This window comes from Giraffa tippelskirchi, chromosome 10, assembly GCF_054371585.1.
Source record: "Giraffa tippelskirchi isolate mGirTip1 chromosome 10, T2T-mGirTip1v1.2.pri, whole genome shotgun sequence".
NCBI classification, from domain to species: domain Eukaryota; kingdom Metazoa; phylum Chordata; class Mammalia; order Artiodactyla; family Giraffidae; genus Giraffa; species Giraffa tippelskirchi.
In genome coordinates, this window is record NC_137284.1 from 55880969 (window position 1) to 55899836 (window position 18868).

Genomic DNA, 18868 nt, shown 5'->3' on the forward strand with positions numbered 1-18868 from the left:
CAGAATCTTGTATGAGGTTCCAGTCAAGCAGGGGCTGGGGCTGTGGTCACACTTGAAGGCCCAACTCATGTGGTTGTTTGCAGTCCTTCTCATAAATGTGTCTCTCTGCGGAACCACTTTCTGATGTCGCTGCTGACTTTGCCTTGGAATATTGATCTAGGAGAATGGGGATGGGAATGAGAAGGTACCAATATAGAAGCCACAGTCTTTTTGTAGTCCTCTCTCAGAAGTGATAGCCCGTGATTTCTGCCATATTCTGTTTGTTGGATATAGGTCAGCAAATACAGCCCACAGGGAAGATCTGCAGACTAAATAAGAGTGTGGCTATCTGAAAGTGGTCATCACTGGAAGCCGTTTTAGAGATTTCTGATGTTGTGTATTAAAATGGTGCATTACACGTTTTTGAGTGTTAAGCCAACCTTGCCTTCCTGGGATTAATACCACTTTTTCCTTACTTATTATCCTTTTTATATATTGTTGGATTCAGTTTGTTAAAAATGTGCCAATAATTTTTAATCTCTATTCATGAGAGAAATGGGTCTGTAGTTTTCTTGTTTTTGTCTGGTTTTAGTGGTAGAATGATGCTGGCTTCATATAGTAAGTGAGAAAATATCCCCTTCTCTTTAATATTTTGGCAGAGTTTCTGTGAAACTGGTGTTTTTTCCCTTAAATGTTTGGTTTACTTCACCAGCAATCTTTTCTGGTCCTGGCATTTTCTTCGTGATAAGGTTTTTGGTTACACCTTTGATTTCTTTAGTAGGCCTATTCAAGTTATCTATTTCTTCTCAAGTGAACTTTGGTAGTTTTTGTCTTTCAAGGAATTTGCTTCATCTAAGTTGCTGAGCTTATTGGCATCAAGTTGTTGATAATATCTGTTGAGTATGTAGTGATGTTGTCTCTCTCATTTCTGTTGTTGGCAATGCGTGTTGTTTACCTTTGTTTCTTATCAGTCTGGCTAGAGGTGTATCAGTTTGTTTTTTACTCTTCTCTGAAAACTAGCTTTCGGTTTCATTGATTTTCTTTGCTGTTTTTCATCTTCTATTTCATCTATTTCCATGATGATATATTTTCATTATTTTAATTCTCTGCTTATTTCAGGTTTTAATATCTGTTCTTCTTTTGGCTAGTATTTTAAGGAGTACCCTTTTTTATAAAAATTTTATTTATTTGTTTGGCTCCTGGGGTCTTAGTTGTGGCATGCAGGATGTTCTGTTGCGGTGCGTGGGCTTTCTCGCAGTGGTGCATCGGCTTACCTGCTCTGAGGCGTGTGGGACTCACTTCCCTGACCAGGGATCAAACCCGCATCCCCTGCATTGCAAGGCAGATTCTCAACCACTGAACCACCAGGGTAATCCCTTAAGGTGTACTCTGACTACTCGGAGACGTTTTTTTCCTGCTCTATGCGTTTACTACTATAAATTTTCCTACAGTTAAAATACTATTTAAGCTGTATCTATTTTGATATTCTGTTCAAGAGATTTTATTCATTTAATTCAAGAGACTTTCTAATTCCCCTATTGTTTAGTTTCCAAATACTTCCTGTCTTACTTATCTTTTAAAGTACTTTTTTTCCTCTGGCCTCTTTTTAAGATATTCTCTTTTTTACTGGTTTTAAGCAATTTGATTTTGATGTACCTTCGTGTTATTTTCTCTAGATTTCTTATCTTCAGGGTTCATTGACTCTTCAGGTTCATGTGTTTATATATTGTAATTCAGTTGCCTCAGTGAGGTGAGTGGTTTCATATCCATATCACATCTCCTGCCTCTTGCTTTCATATCTGAATGAGGAACACATGAACTCTTAAAAGTACTGAATGCATTTAATAATGTGATAAGTCATTAATTCTTGATCAGGAGTAGAGGACTCTGCCTTGTTTTTTAAAGATATCTTCAGCAGTTTTGTGATATTGTAAAAAATATGTAGAACTCCTTATTGGATTTAATTGAAATTCAACCTATGCTTGGTAGTTCAGATACACTCATAGGACAGAGTTGATACTTAGTATTTAATCCAAATTTTGCTTCAGTAACTTGAAAGAACTTAATTTAATTATACACTCTACTATTTTAAAAAAATTACATCTCAGGCATGTTTTTTATACAGTTCAAAAAATACAGGGGTATGTAAAAAATAAGTAATCTTACTCTTTGCCCCTTCAGTTCTGCTTATCTGGAGGTATCTTAACACTTTGATGTATTTCCTTCTATACCTTTATATTAATATGTGCTCATACATGCATATATACAAATATCTCTATCTGTCTTATTTATATCTATACACATAGCTTCATTTCTTTTCCAGTATGGAATCATCCCATATGTATTACTCAGACACTTAAATGTTTACTTTAACAATATGAGATTTTCTTAGATACTGTCTGTTTTCCTGCTTTCTTAAATAGGAATGTGGAAACTTTTCACAAGAAGAAAAAATAAAACTTTAAAAGCAAATTCAGAGTTATCTTTTCTTTAGACCACATAATAAAGTTACCTTACTTTACAGGCAAGCTAGAGGCCATGAAGTTACTAAGTAAAAATGTCTCGAGAATATATGGAGAATGAAAGAGCTGGAATGTACAGTGGAAAACAAGGAGCAAAAATCAGAGAGACTAAAACGAGTGGCTCTGATTATGCTGGAAGAGAATGAGTAAAATTGAAAAGGAAATAGGGGTGTAGTGGAGTAATACAAACAAAATTTTGAAATGAGTGTCATTCCGTGTTTTTCTTTGTGGCATTATTTTTCCTTTTCATCTGTTAGTTTTAGTATTAGAAAAAACATTGCTTTCAGCTTTCAGTATCTCTAACCATTAGCCCTTTTATATGCTCCATTCTAGTTTAGAGATGAAATCAAAATGGGGATAGATTTTAAACATGTATTCAAGCTTTAAAGTTTTGAAGAACATAGTGATGTTTTTCTCTAGCCACGGTAGTTGCTTCTGTGATGGCCCATCAATTAAAATGCCTTTCTGAATTAATCGAACTGATTTTTTTTAAAAATAAAGGCAAATTATCCATCTTTTTATGATTCAGAAATAATTCCACTTGCAGTCAGGTGGTAAAATATATGACAGAGTTCGAGAACCACCTTAGGGCACTAGAAGTCTATGTGTTAAGCTTCCTGTTTTAGGGATAACATTTTTAGTGTCAGCCCTCAGCGAATATAACCATAGTGTTAGTTGCTGAGTCTTTCGACTTGCTCAGTCTGTCCGACTCTTTGCGACCCTGCCAGACTCCTCTGTCCATGGAATTCTCCAGGCAAGAATACTGGAGTAGGTAGCCATTTCCTTCTCCAGGGGATCTTCCCAACACAAGGATTGAACCTGGGTTTCCTGCATTGCAGGCAGATTACTTACCATCTAAGCCACCAGGGAAGCCCCCAGCAAGTATGATAAGCAGAATGATGATGACGAGTTTTTCATATTGTGGTTTAAGCTGGTGTAGCTTTTAGAATGTAGCCTTTGGAGGTATTTCCTGAGATAAAAATGGGCATACTTTGTAGGATAATAAATCCTCATGTGTAGTGATGTTAAAGCTTCAGTGGAGCGATCTGAGTTTAATTTCTCTCTCTCTTTTTTTTCCCCCAGATATGTGTCACAAAGATGTCCACACGAAACTGCCCAGGAATGGACTCAGTGATCAAACCCCTGGACACAATTCCTGAGGATAAGAAAGTCAGGGTTCAGAGGACACAGAGCACTTTTGACCCGTTTGAGAAACCCACTAATCAAGTAAAGAGGGTGCATTCTGAGAACAATGCTTGCATTAACTTTAATAAGAGCTCCTCCGCTGGCAAAGAGTCTCCTAAAGTTCGGCGGCACTCCAGCCCCAGCTCGGTGAGTGCAGTCTTCTCACTTACCAACGGGTGAGCAGAGCAAGTATCCCTCTTGCAGCAGTGGCAGGCTGTGCGGGGAGATGGCAGGTGGCTTTACCAGTGCATTACTATGCATTCTCTCCTTAGGTGGTTCAACATTTTCCGGAAGAGACAGTGTACAGGCATGCGCAAGTACCAACTACATATATAAACTCTTGATTCACAGGCACCCAGCAAACCAATGAGAAATGATTAAATTTATTTGTGGAAAAATTATTATTTTTTTCCTAGCTGTTTCCAGTTAGAGGAATTTGTCATTTAAACTCCTTGGGTAATTCAAACCCTTGGAGAGGATTTTCAAACTTTACAGTGTTGGCGGGCAGTAAGGATGGTTTTGAATTTGGCAGGTTCACAAAGAATTTCATTTCAAAATACTTGTTAAAATTTGTTCACTTGTCTTATTACAATTGGTTTTCATTGTCAATATTTTAAAAATTAGGAGCTAGACATTTAAATTGATCTTATAAAGAGAAATCTTTTTCATCACAAGGAAATTTTCTGAGGTCAAACTGTATTAAAGCAAATCTTGCCTTTGGGCCCAAGAAGGTATAAAGTTCTGAGATGATTGCTGCTTTTTGACTGTAAAGAATTTTACTGAAATTCATCTTTCCAAGACTGGCCTGCATTTAACATTGTAAAAAAAAAAAAACCTTATGATCTTTTGAAATTCAGTAATTTTCAGATTTAACCCACACTTAAGAACTTTATGACATAGTCTAAGAATTTAAAGGGTAAGAGAAGAGTGCTAAGAGAATTTTGATTCTGTCATCTTGCTAAGAAACATATTCCATTTTGCAAACTTTAAATATTAAATTCCATGGTGGTCAAAAAAGAGCAAGAAATGTCAGCTGCTAGAATACTGACACTTCAATTTAATTAAAGTGTGGGCTACTACGTAAATCTTGTGTCACAGGTTTTTTTTGTTGTTAATGAAGTGAAAAGAAGTATTGTTAATGCAACATTTTTGAGGAGAATTTATTATCTGGTTTTCCCCAAAGTGGTCCCTGTAATCTTATCTATGACTGCAGCGTAGTGTCTATCTAGGTCACACATATAACACTAACACTTGGAGAAACTTTTTGATTTAGTATCATTTAGAAGGAATGAAAAGAATCTTTGAGAATGATTAAACTTCTGTTATGGCAAGAGAATTATATATATATTTTACTATATATACTATTTGTTCAGTTGTGTCAGACTCTTTGTGAGCACATGGACTGCAGCCTGCCAGGCTCCTCTGTCCATGGGATTCTCCAGACAAGAATACTGGAGTGAGTAGCCATTTCCTTCTCCAGGGTATCTTTCTGACCCAGGAATCAAACCTAGGTCTCTTGCATTGCAAGCAGATTCCTTACCAGTTGAGCCACCAGGGAAGCCCTGTTTTGCTGTATAGTTATCTTAATAATGTTATTTGTCACCCTACATGATATATAGAAACTGGCATTGAGATATTGCAATGAGGCAAACTTATTCACTGTTTATATGAAAATCAAATTGAACTAGTTATTCTGTATTTTATCTTCAATCCTAGTTATTGCCCAATGGTGCATTATTTCTTTTGTTCCTCAGATTGTTCCTGCTTTAGTCATTGGTCATTGGGAGCTCTTTTAGGTTGGCCCCTGTGTCCTTTTGAGATGTCTCATCCCCCTTTTTCTTTCAATTGTTGAAATGTTTAGTATTTATTTACTTATTTATTTTTAATTGAAGGATAATTGCTTTACAGTATTGTTTTTGTTTCTGCCATACATCAACATGAATCAGCCTTTGATATACTATGTCCTACCTCTTGAACCTCCCTCCCACCTCCCACCCCATCCCACCCCTCTAGATTGTCACAGAGGACTGGCTTTGAGTTTTTTGTGTTGTACTACAAATTCCCACTGGCTATCCGTTTTACATATGGTAATGTTTATGTTTCAATGCTACTCTCAATTTGTCCCACGTACCTTTTTAAAAAATATTTAAAAAAATTTTTTTTAATATTTTAAAAAATATTTTATTGTTTTTAATTAATTGATGATTAGTTTACAATATTGGTTTGATTTCTGTCATACATCAACATGAATTAGCCATAGGTGTACATATGTCCCCTCTGTCTTGAATCTCCTTCCCACCCCTCTAGGGTATTACAGAGCCCCAGTTTGAGTTCCCTCAGTCATATTGCAAATTCCCATTGGCTGAAAAAGGCACCGGTACCTGAATATGCATCACAGCACTGTTTACAATAGCCAAGACATGGAAACAACCTAGATGTTCATCGACAGGTGAATAGATAAAGAAGCTGTGGTTACATACATACAATGGAATACTACTCAGCCATAAAAAGGAATGCATTTGAGTCAATTTTAGTGAGGTGGATGAACCTAGAGCCTATTATGCAGATGTTTTTTGAGCACTTCCCTACTTTCTTGTCCTACAAGTTGCTCTTGGCTTACCTTGTATTTTCCCAGCCCTAGACCCAGATTCAGCCATTTCTCCAGAGAGATCTGTTTCCTTTTATTGAAGCATGGTATTTAGAAACCAGGATTGGGTGTTAGCTGTGTTTGCTGCTACTAGGGGTCATGTAACCCTAAAAGTCAATGTGTACATCATAGTATAAATAACAATGGGGGGATTTTGATATTTAATTGTAATTTGAAATAAGGAATTAATTAAAATTATTTTCAAGGAAAGTTGAGACTTGTCTGATACATTCTGTATTTCTCTTTCTTTTTTTGTTGTTGCTGTTGTTCAGTTAGTAAGTCTTGTCCAACTCTGCGACCCCATGAACTGCAGCATACCAGGCTTTCCTGTCCTTTACTATCTCCCAGAATTTGCTCAAACTCATGTCCATTGAGCCAGTGATGCCATCCAAACATCTCATTCTCTGTTGCCCCCTTCTCCGCCTGCCTTCAATCTTTCCCAGTATCAGTGAGTCGACACTTCTCATCAGGTAGCCAAAGTATTGGAGCTTCAGCTTCAGCATCAGTCCTTCTAGTGAATATTCAGGGTGGATTTCCTTTAGGATTGACTGGTTTAATCTCTTTGCAGTTCAAGAGACTCTCTAGAGTCTTCTCCAGCACCATCTTCTTTCTTTTACTTTTTATTTTATACTGGAAAGTGAAAGTTAAGTCGCTCGGTCATGTCTGAGCCTTTGTGACCCCATGGGCTGTAGGCTACCAGGTTCCTCCGTCCATGGGATTTTCCAGGCAAGAATACTGGAGTAGGTTGCCATTTCCTTCTCCAGGAGCTCTTCCCAACCCAGGGATTGAACCTGGGTCTCCTGCATTGTAGGCAGATGCTTTACCATCTGAGCCACCAGGGAAGTCCAGTCCTTTATACTGGAGTATAGGTGATTAACGGGGCTTCCCTGGTAGCTCAGCTGGTGAAGAATCACCTGCAATGCTGGAGACCCTGGTTCGATTCCTGAGGTGGGAAGATCCCCTGAAGAAGAGATAGGCTACCCAGTCCAGTATTCTTGGGCTTCTCTCATGGCTCAGACAGTAAAGAATCTGCCTGCAATGCAGGATACCTGGGTTCGATCCCTGGATTGGGAAGATCCCCTGGAGGAGGGATGGCAACCCACTGCAGGATTCTTGCCTGGAGAATTCCATGGACAAGGATCCTTGCGGGATGTAGTCCTTGGGGTCACAAAGAGTCAAGACATGACTGAGCGACTAAGCACAGCACAGCATAGGTGATTGATAATGTTATGTTATTTTCAGGTGTAGAGCAAAGTGATTCAGTTATACGTTTACATGTTATCTATACTTTTTCAGATTATTTTCCCATTTAGGTTGTCACGTAATATTGAGCAGAGTTCCCTGTGCTATACAGTAGGTCCTTGTTGGTTTTCTGTTTTAAATATAGCAGTGTGTATGTGTCAAATAGGAGCAGACTCAGGGAGGATGGCAATAGCAACATCAAGAGCAAATAAAGATGAGGAGGTTTCCCCATGAACATCAAAAGAGGAGTGAGAGGAACAAACCATGGACAATTTTAAGAAGCACGTGGTATCAGAAAGTGTAGTGGAGGAAGCTCAGGAAAGGCCAGGGGACTAGGGACTACTCTCAGAGCCAGGAAACCCCAGCATTCCCATCAGGTGCACACTGGGGCCTTGTGAGGACAGCAGCAGCGCGTGGACGGGACTTTGATGGCACCTGTGGGTGGGTGAGTGCACAGAGACCATGGGGTGTCTGCTGGTCTTCCTCCTTGAGTTCTCTAGAATATCAGATTGACGCACCTTTTCAGGACAAAGCCTTGTGCAGAGTAGACTTCTGTGCAGCGCAGGTTCAGTAGGGAAAAAGGGAAAAAGAAAGTCCAGAAAGAAGTGTTGAAGTGAAACAAAAGGGGAAATCTCAATGTGTGTGATATTGTCATTTTTTTTTTTTCTCTTTACTTCATGAAAACAGAGCAAAGAACTTTATTCCATAAAGCTAGAAAAGCTATCTTGGTCATACCCTTCTCAAACTACTGAAAAATTCCTCTTACTTAAAAATAACTGATAGAAAAATTATTGGTTGAATCCCATACAAATCTGTAAAAAAAGAGAGAGAATAAGGAGCAGCATATCATCTCTACAGATAATGAAAGCAAATGAGAAGGGGGCATAATTTTCCTTATTGCAGATTTATGATGCTATATTTGAAAAACCAAAAGAATCAGTGGAAATACTACAAACAATGAGAGAAGTTAGTCACATTTCAGGTTGTAACATTAATACACAAAACCCAATAGATACCATTATAAGAACAAATAAGAATTAGTGTTGAGGTACTTCCCTGGTGGTCTAGCGGTTAAGATTCCAGGCTTCCACTGCGTGGGCGCTGGGTCGATCCCTGGTAGGAGAGCTAAGATCCACATGCTGTGTGGTGTGGCCAGAAAAAAAAAAAAAGAATCAGTGTTGAAAGCTGGTAAATAAAGCAAATGATTAAGCATTATTTTCAGTGATTTCTGTATGAAATTCACCTCAAGGTAATCTGGTCATCGATGAAGGGAAGTTTCTCTTCTAGAAGTGTAGTTTCTCAGTTGTGTCTGACTCTTTGCGACCCATGGACCCACGAGGCACCTCTGTCCATGGAATTTTTCAGGCAAGAATCCCAACCAGGGATCGAGCTTGTGTTTCCTGCATTGCAAGGCAGATTCTTACCCACTGGACCACCAGGGAAGTCTCCTTCCCTACTTTTTGTCTTTAGTTAATATACAGTATTTATAATCTTGAGATGATGTGAATACCATTCTTAGTGAGGTCACATAGTGTACTATGATTAGCTTTCTTTGCTTGCACAACTTGTTTTTTTTCATGATTGTACTTACCTTTTCTTTTCACTTGTTTGCAATTAATACAATTAATTAATAGAATTTTAATCAAAAATTGAGGCCCAAAACGATTTGATAAAACTAGAAAACTCCTCTGAAACAAATCAGAATCAGGTAATCTGTCAAGTTTTCTTCCCCTGAGACTGTCCTTATGGTTCTCCATTGTCCTCATCCAGTCTGGACTGGTCCATCTCCTAGTAGCTGTCAGGAGCATCCTTTCATTCCTCTAAAGCTGAATGACCAATCTAGATTTTAGGATATGTAACCCTAGTTGCTGTTTCCCAAGATGATCAAGAAGGGGCTCAGGCCCTTTTTTGTGCATTGTTTTCATTCAGTCTGATTCTTAATCCTGATTTTCATAATTCTTGGTGTCCCAGTTATGAGCCTTTCACGTTCAGCTTCTTCAGAGAATAAACCTGTCCTGGGATCAGAGATGGGCAGACACCTGATTGGGAGAGTCTAGGGGAAAGGACTTGTTCTTTAAATCTAATCTGACCAATCATTTTGGTTTTTACCCCTCCTTGAAGTTCAGCTTCCAATTCTTGAGTGTTTCAGGGATTCTGAAGTGTGAAATTGACTTATTTCTTATTGGTATCCACCCTTGGTTTCCACCTGTGATCATTGTGCTTGTCAGTGACCTCCTATCCATTTTTTTCCATCTCAAAATTTTTGTTTGTATCTTGTCTGCAATCTTCTCCTTATTCATTCAGTTGCTCTTCTAAGTTATAACTTTGCGTTCATTTTAATACAGATTTGTGTATGGGAGAGAGATAAATACTTGTGTTCAAGATACCATGTGCTCAGTTGCTCAGTCATGTCCAACTCTTTTGTGACCCCATGGACTGTAGCCACCAGGCTCCTCTGTCCATGGGATTCTCTAGGCAAGAAAACTGGAGTGGGTTGCCATTTCCTTCTCCAGGGGCTCTTCCTGACTCAGGGATCAAACTCGAGTCTCCTGTGTCTCCTGTATTGGCAGGCCAGTTCTTTATCACTGTGCTACCTGGGAAGCCCTGTGTTATTCTTTAACAGGAGGCTTACCAAGGGAACAGATTGAACAAGTATGTGGGGTAAACATACACATACGCACAACATTATTAAAATATCGAAAGAGGAAATCCTGCCCTGGAATTCCAGGCTACCATGTTTAACTGGAAATGTCCACTGTTTCTCTCCTATTATATTAATTTCCTTTAGATCCTCTTTCCTGAGAGTTTCTTATTGAGTTTATCCTTTTCTGGTCCACTGTAGGATGCCTTTCTTCTATATCAGGGCACTTCTATTATTTTGTGTGGCAAATGCTTTGCTTTCTTTTCACTTGGGGAGCTTTTTCTTCCATTCAGTATGCCCTGGAAAAAGGCCTTTGCTCTTTCTTGTTCAAGCTGGAAATAGTTTCTTTTTCTCTTTTAGCATGATACCACAGTATTCTGTTTTATTCTGAGTCCTCTCTGTCCACTGCCTTTTTGTTCTCTCCCTGATTGTAGTGGGAAGGGGAATTTTATCATACTCATTTTCACAGAAAGACTATTTTCCTTTAGATACCTCACTGGGCCAAAAATGGAAGTTTTTCTGCAGCATCCTGTCCTATAGGTATGGGGCACTGATCATTTCATACTCAGTGGGACATTGAGATAGGATCTTTATGGAACATTTGATCATTTCATACTCAATGGCATGAGAGTTTTATGATGTGTTTTATTTTTAAAGATTTTTTTGAAAGACTGATAAGCGTCCAAGGATATCTTTTATCTAAAGGCCACCAAGATTAGTGTTATATCTTTATTTTACTGTTATTTCTTTGAAAGTATTAGGTATCTTGAATGGGCTCCAAGAGTACAGTTGAGAAGGAGGGGGAAAGTGGACAGCAGGGTGGCATTGCTGCTCCTGTTTTTATGAGGAAAGCAAGGTAGCTACTCTTGTTTCTTGAAAATACTGTGGTAGAAACAGTTATGCACTATTGCATCTTCCCAACTATATACATCTCTCTGCTCTTCATATACTGGTCATTGTCTATGTGAAGAGTCATGACTAAAATTATGGAACTAAGAGTGCCTTACCCTTAGTGACCATCACATTCATCTGAACTTCCTGATTTTGTCCAGGCAGTGGCACTTTAAAATTCAGACACAGACTTAGAGAACAAACTTATGGTCACCATCGAGGAAGGACAGGGGAAGAGATAGTTACGGAGTTTGGAATGAACGTGTGCACTCTGCTATATTTAAAATGGACAGCCAACAAGGATCTACTGTAGAGCAGATGGAACTCTGCTCAATGTTATGTGGCAGCCTGGATGGAAGGGGAGTTTGGGGGAGAATGGACACATATGTATGTATGGCTGAGTCCCTTTGCCGTCTGCCTGAAACTATCACGACATTGTTCATTGAGTATACCCAATACAAAATAAAAAGTTTTAAAAAATAGAGTGAAATTCAGGCAGAATATTATGGATGTGATTTTATTTAAATTGGTATATTTCAAGAGGTGTTTGACAGATTTTGTTTATTTATTTCAGATGAGTTTTGAGTGCCTACTCTCCCTGGGTCCAGTCCCTGGGTGGTATTTAACACTGTCCCTGACAGCACAAACTTTTGTTCCCTTTTTCTTACCACCTCCTCCAACCAGGCTGTGCCCTTCAATAGCTACAACTATTGGCAGTGCTGTAGGAGACTGTCTGTCTTCCTGGTCCAATTTAGAAGGGATTTCATTGAGCTGTGCTATCATAAGCTAAGCTTAGAGAGAACATATTTTCAGAAATTCATGTTTAGATGAAGGCCCTCTATGCTTTCTGCAGATTTCTCCCAAATTTACTTCCTTTCAGCCGGAGTGGGGGTGGGGTGGGCTGGGGAAAGCTGCATCCCATGACAGGCAGGCTCTACTTGGAAAGAGGAGAGGAAGGTGCAAACTTGAAAATGAGAGTCCCGCTGCAGTTCTCTGACGCTCATCCTTGGGGATCTCATTTTGGCATTGCCTCCTTCTTATGGGGACTAGGAAACTCCCAGACGGAGCCCCGCCCGGGACTCCCCTGGTGATCCAGTGCTGGGACTCCACGCTCCCAGTGCAGGGGGCCTGGGTTTGATCTTTGGTCAGGGAACTGACCCCACGGCCCACAGCTAGGAGTTCGAGTGCCCACATGCCCTCAGGCAGATTGAAGATCCCATGTGCTGCCACTGAGACCCAGTGCAGTCAAAGACATAGATAAAAAGATAAATAAAAGAACCCAGACCCCTTGTCAGGTTGTTAGTATGTGGGGAGGTTGGGTCTATTGCCTTATCTAGCATCTAGATCTATTTTGTAACCAAGTTACCCATCAACTATGAATCATCTCAGTGTTGCTATGTTTAAAAGGGCTAGAAATGAGCAGGATGATAGAGCCTGTTGTGAAGATCAAAGATGGAAGAAAAATTAGCCAAGGAAAGTTGGACTTCAAAAATCCTTGTTGTTTAATGAGGTCAGATAGTTCTTTTTTTAAGAGAAATTTATTTTTTTATATTTGGCTGTGCTGGGTCTTCACTGTTTTGTGCGGGCTTTCTCTAGCTGCGTCAAGTGGGGGCCCCTCTTCTAGCCGGCCTCTCCTCGCAGTGACTTCTCTTTTTGTAGAGCGTGGACTCTAGGTTTGAGTAGCTGTGGTGCACAGGCTTAGTTGCCCCAAGACATGTGGGGCCCCTCCCCGCCAGGCCAGGGTTCAAACATATGTTCCTTGTATTGCAAAGGGGATCCTTAACCACCAGACCAGCAGGGAAGCCCGGGGCAAATAGTTCTGATTGAATCTGTCCCACCTTCCCCTCATCCAGTCTCACACTTATTTAGTATAATGTAATAGAGCAGTGATTCTTACTTGTGGTTTTCCTACAATGCAGGGGATCATCAGCAATCTTAAGTAAGGGTTATGTTCAAAGGTTAAAGTAAATTTTCAGTGAATTCAGTGTAAAACTGTATAGCCATATCATGGTATCACTGCAGTGAACACTCAGGTATACTCATGAGGTTTATAAAAATCTGGTAAAAACCCCATCCTTGTTTCTAAGAATGGGACTTCAGTGGATGATAGACTTAAGCATGATTTAAATCTCCTCCATTTGGGTGAGAGTTGGATCCTACCTATGTAGTAGTATAAAGAAAATAAGTTCTCAATTCCAGTCAACTTGATTTGAATTCTAGCTCTAGCATTAGCTCTAAGATCTTAGATGAGTTACTTTATTTCTACAGTCTTAAATTCTTTGTATTCAAAAAGGGGTGCTAATAGAACCAACTTCAAGGTGGTGTTAACAGGGTTTAAATTTAGATAATGAATTTAAAGTGATAAACTCAAAGCATGGACCATAGTAAACAATCCATATTAGCTGGTTGTTTTTGTTGATTCCATAGTGAACCTAGAGCAGCAAGGGCCAGGAGCATCTCCTTCAGGACAGGGTGACAGACACCGTTCAGCTGGAATATTATCTTGACTTTTTTCATTATCCATGCTGATGTTCCCCTCCACTGATGCAGACAATTGGCAGTTCTCTGCCTTTATTCTGTTAAAAAAAAATGTATTAACATTATCTCATTAAAGTCCATGTATCTATGCATGTAGTGTCTGTTAATAATTGCTGATTAGCCCTCTGTATTTCCAGTTCTCTAAAGTGCTATCGGAAACCTGCAGTCTAAATGGAGAAAGTGATTAAGCAGAGAATAGTGGCCCCATAAAGCTATTTCCATCCATCCATGCACCTGACATTAAAGAGCCAAAGATAATGTTAGGGTTAACTGTTTATTGGTTTGAGCTAGCATCTTTATTTAAAATGTGATGATTTAATGAAGTTTCAAGCGAGAAAAAAAGGCAAACCAAAGGCCTGGGCTTTAATTATCCAACAAAACAGGACTTCTCCTTCTTAATTATTCTTAGTTGGCTCCTTTGATTGGAAGTATTTTATTATTGGCCTCTCTAAACACTTGGCATTTGAGTTCCTTATTTATATGCAAAATAATTAAGATCAGAACATTTCTGTTTACTTAAAGTAGGAGATTAACTTTATAAGAATTTAACTCTTAAAGCTCAGACCATCTCATAGACAGGGCCTGTTCCATGGATCCATTCTTTGGTGGACTAAAATAACTTTTAGAGAGGCACTACCTGTGTGTGATTCTTTCTGTTTTACAGCATGATTGACCTGTAAATTACAGTATATTTCCACAGTGTGTACATATCAGTTGCACAAGGCAAATCACATTGACTGTTTTTCCACCCAATGTGGCAAAATAATCATTTTCTGCCATCACATTGTTAATAGAATGTACTTTAAGCATGGCAGTTAATGCACCCAAATCTACTCAGTTAGATAAATAGAATACTTTGTGTCATTGACATCTATTGCTTTACTTTTTCTTATGGATAAATGACATATAGCCTAAAAAAAATGCGTATTATCCTTATTTTTTGAATTTCTTTAATTCAGTTTCCTCAAATAGTAAGTTTAATATTGTCCATGTCTTAAAATTACATAAAATAATATAAGGCAGTTTAGGAACAGTGAAATATGTCATTTTTGGAAAGTTATCTGTACCTTTCCAGAAAGATAAAATAATAGCTTCCTGTTATGTTACCAGCTTTGTGTAACTGTGTCTTGTCCTTGCTCTCAATATACATTAGCAGTTTATCTCCTAATAGGACTAAAGAGGTACTTTTCTGCTGTTTCTTTTTTCTTTAACTTAGATTGAATTTAGTCTTAAAGGAGCACAAAAGCAAACATACAGACTCCTCATTCTGATTCTAAATAATTTAGAGTGGAACTGTGAACACAATATTTTCCCCATTGAAGATCATTTTATACTGAAGTTTAATATAGGTTTTAAAATTTCTATTTAAAACTTGGGCTCAGGAGGGTGATGGTAAAGTGTGACATTCTCAAGCTGTTTCTTGGTGATGAAAAATGCATGAGAACATAACCCACACAGGACTAGTCAGGCGCTTTTGAATGTAATTTTCCATCAAGTTTTACTTGATTCAACTCAACACGTGGTTGATGCTTTACAAGTTTCTTGAAGAAAAAAGAATAGATGGTCCATTTTCTATTAATTTCTTCCTGTAATGTCTTTTGTTCATTTTCTAACTGCAGTTAAATGTCTAAATCATAATACTTTCAACCTTTCTTCTTTTCTAGTATGTACACATTTATTTAAATTTTCTTTTATGTATAGATTTGCCTGCCTCCCATGGGTCTTAAAATGTCATGTCCTCAATGCTGCATATTTACTTATGAATTTTCAATTTAGATTTGCTTTTTAACCCATATGGCTAGACTATTTATTTTTCTTTTTATTCTTATTAATAATTTCTAATTTATTGCATTGTGTTCAGGATAAGTAACTTGAAGCATTTCTCACAGTTTTGATATTGAGATTTTTTTTTGGTGGCCTAATCTTTCGCCATTTTTTTGTGAATGTTAAATGTGTACTTAAAAAGAATATATGTTAATATGCATATGTTAAAATATTATTTCTAATACTCAAGCCCATATATTCTTACTTATTCATCATTTGCCTGCTCTGTTGATGTCAGAAGGATGTATGTTTGTCTTGCATTATCACTGTGGATTTCACATTTTCTCATTTTATTGTTACCAGCAATTGTTTCATACACTGCAAAGCTATGTTGTTTGGCTCATACTAGTGTATGGTTATTAAATTTCTTGGTGGATTCTAACAAGGACCTATTGTGTAGCACAGGGAACTCTGCTCAATGTTATGTGGCAGCCTGGATGGAAGGGGGTTTTGGGAGTGAATGGATACATGTATATGTGCATGGCTGAGTCCCTTTGCTATTCACCTGAAACTATCACAGCATTGTTAATCGGCTATAACCCAATACAAAATAAAAAGTTTTTTAAGAATTAAATCTCTTGTTGGATTTTATTGGGATAAAATAATCTATTTGCTGTTTTATGAATTCTGTCTTGTCTGCCATCAGTGTTGCTATAATGTAGTTTTGCAAAAATACTTTTTTTTGCTCTATTTCCCTTTTTATTTTTGGATTTGCTCTTTTTTGTGTTTGTTTGTTTGTTTGTTTGTTTTGTCTTTTCTCAATAACACATTGCTAGATGTCTTTCCAATCTGAGAACTTTCTTTTAATAGAGAAATTTTAAAATTTTTGTTTATTATAAACATTGATATGTTTGGATATAACTTTCTTATTTTATGATTTTCTACTTTATATGCTTTTTATTGAGTATATGCCCCTTCTCTAACTCCCCCATTCTTTACCCTCTTTTCCTTTCTTCCTTGTGCTTTTCTCTTACATTCTTTCTCTCCTTAACTTGTTTGGGATTTGTACATCTTATTTATTCTAGTAATTACCGTCTAAGTATTAAGAAGTGTACTAAAAATTATGCATGTAGAGTTAATTAGTATCTGTAGTCTGTCTTTAACAATCCAGTAAATCCCAGTATGTTTTTATTTTTATTTTTCTACTGTCTCTTGCCTTCCTGCACTTCCCCCATCACTCTAACTATAACTTATATGGAGATAAAAATGGAATTTTGTATCTTTTTTTTCCCTGTAGGTGGTAAAATTTCAACTTTTACATCCCAACTGATACTCAACTATCTTGACTGATACTCAACTATCTTGAGTATCAGTTGCTTAGTTGTCTTTTTTCAACCATTGTTAAATCTATAAAAATACTATGCTGGTTGAAAAAATTTTCTGTTTAAATGTATCTTCTCCCTAGAGTTTTTTCGGAAAATTCCATTCAAACATTGACCTTATTACTTTTCACCTGTGTACATTCTTTTAGTCACTGCTCATACATGTTTTATTTCATTAATTAAATATTTAATCTCTAAATCTCTGTTTCTTTTTAAAGGAGGTAATATCCTCTTGGATCTCTCTTAAGATACTGGTTATTTTTATTCAGTGTTGTTACTTTTTCAATAAGATGTTGGTATTCCTGAAATGATTTGTGATTCTTGGTTGTATACTCATTTTTGTATTTTAGAATTGCACTCAGCTTATTCTGTTTTCTGTACATTGTCTCTAGTGATTGTGTGAGAGGCAGGGACTACATTTTGAGGAAGGTGAATGTTTTATTCTTTCTCTGGGTATTAGCCACTTCAGTCCTTGCTCTGCCCTTCTAGCTTGAATACCAACATTCTCAGCTGTCTCCTATGCACATGTGTCTGCAGTTTGCTTGGGAGGACATTATGTGTTCAGCTCTGTTGATTAGTCTCCTATTTACCTATAGGTTCCTAATTCTTTTATCTGTACTAGTTTTCTCCTGCATTTAAGGCTCTAAGATAGACTGGAATGGGTGAATTTAACTCAGATGACCATTATATCTACTACTGTGGGCAGGAATCCCTTAGAAGAAATGGAGTATCCATCATAGTCATCAAAAGAGTCCAAAATGCAGTACTTGGATGCAGTCTCAAAAACGACAGAATGATCTCTGTTCGTTTCCAAGGCAAACCATTCAGTGTCACGGTAATCCAAGTCTATGCCCCCACCAGTAATGCCGAAGAAGCTGAAGTTGAACAGTTCTTTGAAGACCTACAAGACCTTCTAGAACTAACACCCCAAAAAGATGTCCTTTTCATTAACTGGAATGCACAAGTAGGAAGTTAAGAAATACCTGGAGTAACAGGCAAATTTGGCCTTGGAGTACAGAATGAAGCAGGGCAAAGGATAATAGAGCTCTACCAAGAGAACACACTGGTCATAGCAAACACTCTCTGCCAACAACACAAGAGAAGACTCTACACATGGACATCACCAGATGGTCAACACCGAAATCAGATTGATTATATTCTTTGCAGCCAAAGATGGAGAAGCTCTATAGAGTCAGCAAAAACAAGACCGGGAACTGACTGTGGCTCAGATCATGAACTCCTTATTGCCAAATTCAGACTGAAATTGAAGAAAGTGGAGAAAACCACTAGACCATTCAGGTATGACCTAAATCAAATCCCTTATGACTATACAGTAGAAATGAGAAATAGATTTAAAGGATTAGATCTGATAGAATACCTGATGAACTATGGATGGAGGTTCGTGACATTGTACAGGAGGCAGTAATCAAGACCATCCCCAAGAAAAAGAAATGCAAAAAAGCAAAATGGCTGTCTGAGGGGGCCTTACAAATAGCTGTGAAAAGACGGGAAGTGAAAAGCAAAGGAGAAAAGGAAAGATATACCCATTTGAATGCAGAGTTCCAAAGTATAGCAAGGAGAGATAAGAAAGCCTTCCTCAGAGATCAGTGCAAAGAAATAGAGGAAAACAATAGAATGGGAAAGACTAGAGATCTTTTCAAGCAAATCAGAGACACCAAGGGAACATTTCATGCAAAGATGGGCTCAATAAAGGACAGAAATGGTATGGACCTAACAGAAGCAGAAGATATTAAGAAGAGATGGCAAGAATACACAGAAGAATTGTACAAAAAAGTTCTTCACAACCCAGACAATCACGATGGTGTGATCACTCATCCAGAGCCAGATATCCTGGAATGTGAAGTCAAGTGGGCCTTAGGAAGCATGACTATGAACAAAGCTAGTGGAGGTGATGGAGTTCCAGTTGAGCTATTTCAAATCCTAAAAGATGATGCTGTGAAAGTGCTGCACTCAATATGCCAGCAAATATGGAAAACTCAGCAGTGGCCACAGGACTGGAAAAGGCCAGTTTTCATTCCAATCCCAAAGAAAGGCAATGCCAAAGAATGTTCAAACT

The 18868-nt window shown here is 38.0% G+C and overlaps 1 protein-coding gene and 1 non-coding gene across 16 annotated transcripts in view; one reads left to right on the forward strand and one right to left on the reverse strand.

Moving 5' to 3' along the window:
* Positions 1-18868, forward strand: part of CDK14 (cyclin dependent kinase 14) — a 642291-nt gene that overhangs the window by 140693 nt on the left and 482730 nt on the right. For 9 of the 15 annotated variants that reach the window (XR_014066045.1, XR_014066046.1, XR_014066047.1 and 6 more), the window contains exons 1-2: positions 22-184; positions 3585-3833. Coding sequence is in view for 12 of the 15 variants with exons in the window: in XM_081531326.1 (XP_081387452.1) it covers positions 3600-3833 (234 nt within the window). In the remaining 3 variants the exon portion in view is untranslated. Of the gene's footprint in view, positions 1-21; positions 185-1655; positions 1730-3584; positions 3834-18868 lie in introns of those variants that run through there. The other 6 variants (XM_081531328.1, XM_081531329.1, XM_081531330.1 and 3 more) reach the window with 2 other exon arrangements.
* On the reverse strand, positions 7104-7175 carry TRNAC-ACA (transfer RNA cysteine (anticodon ACA)). The gene has a single exon. It is a non-coding gene; the product is annotated as a tRNA-Cys (tRNA).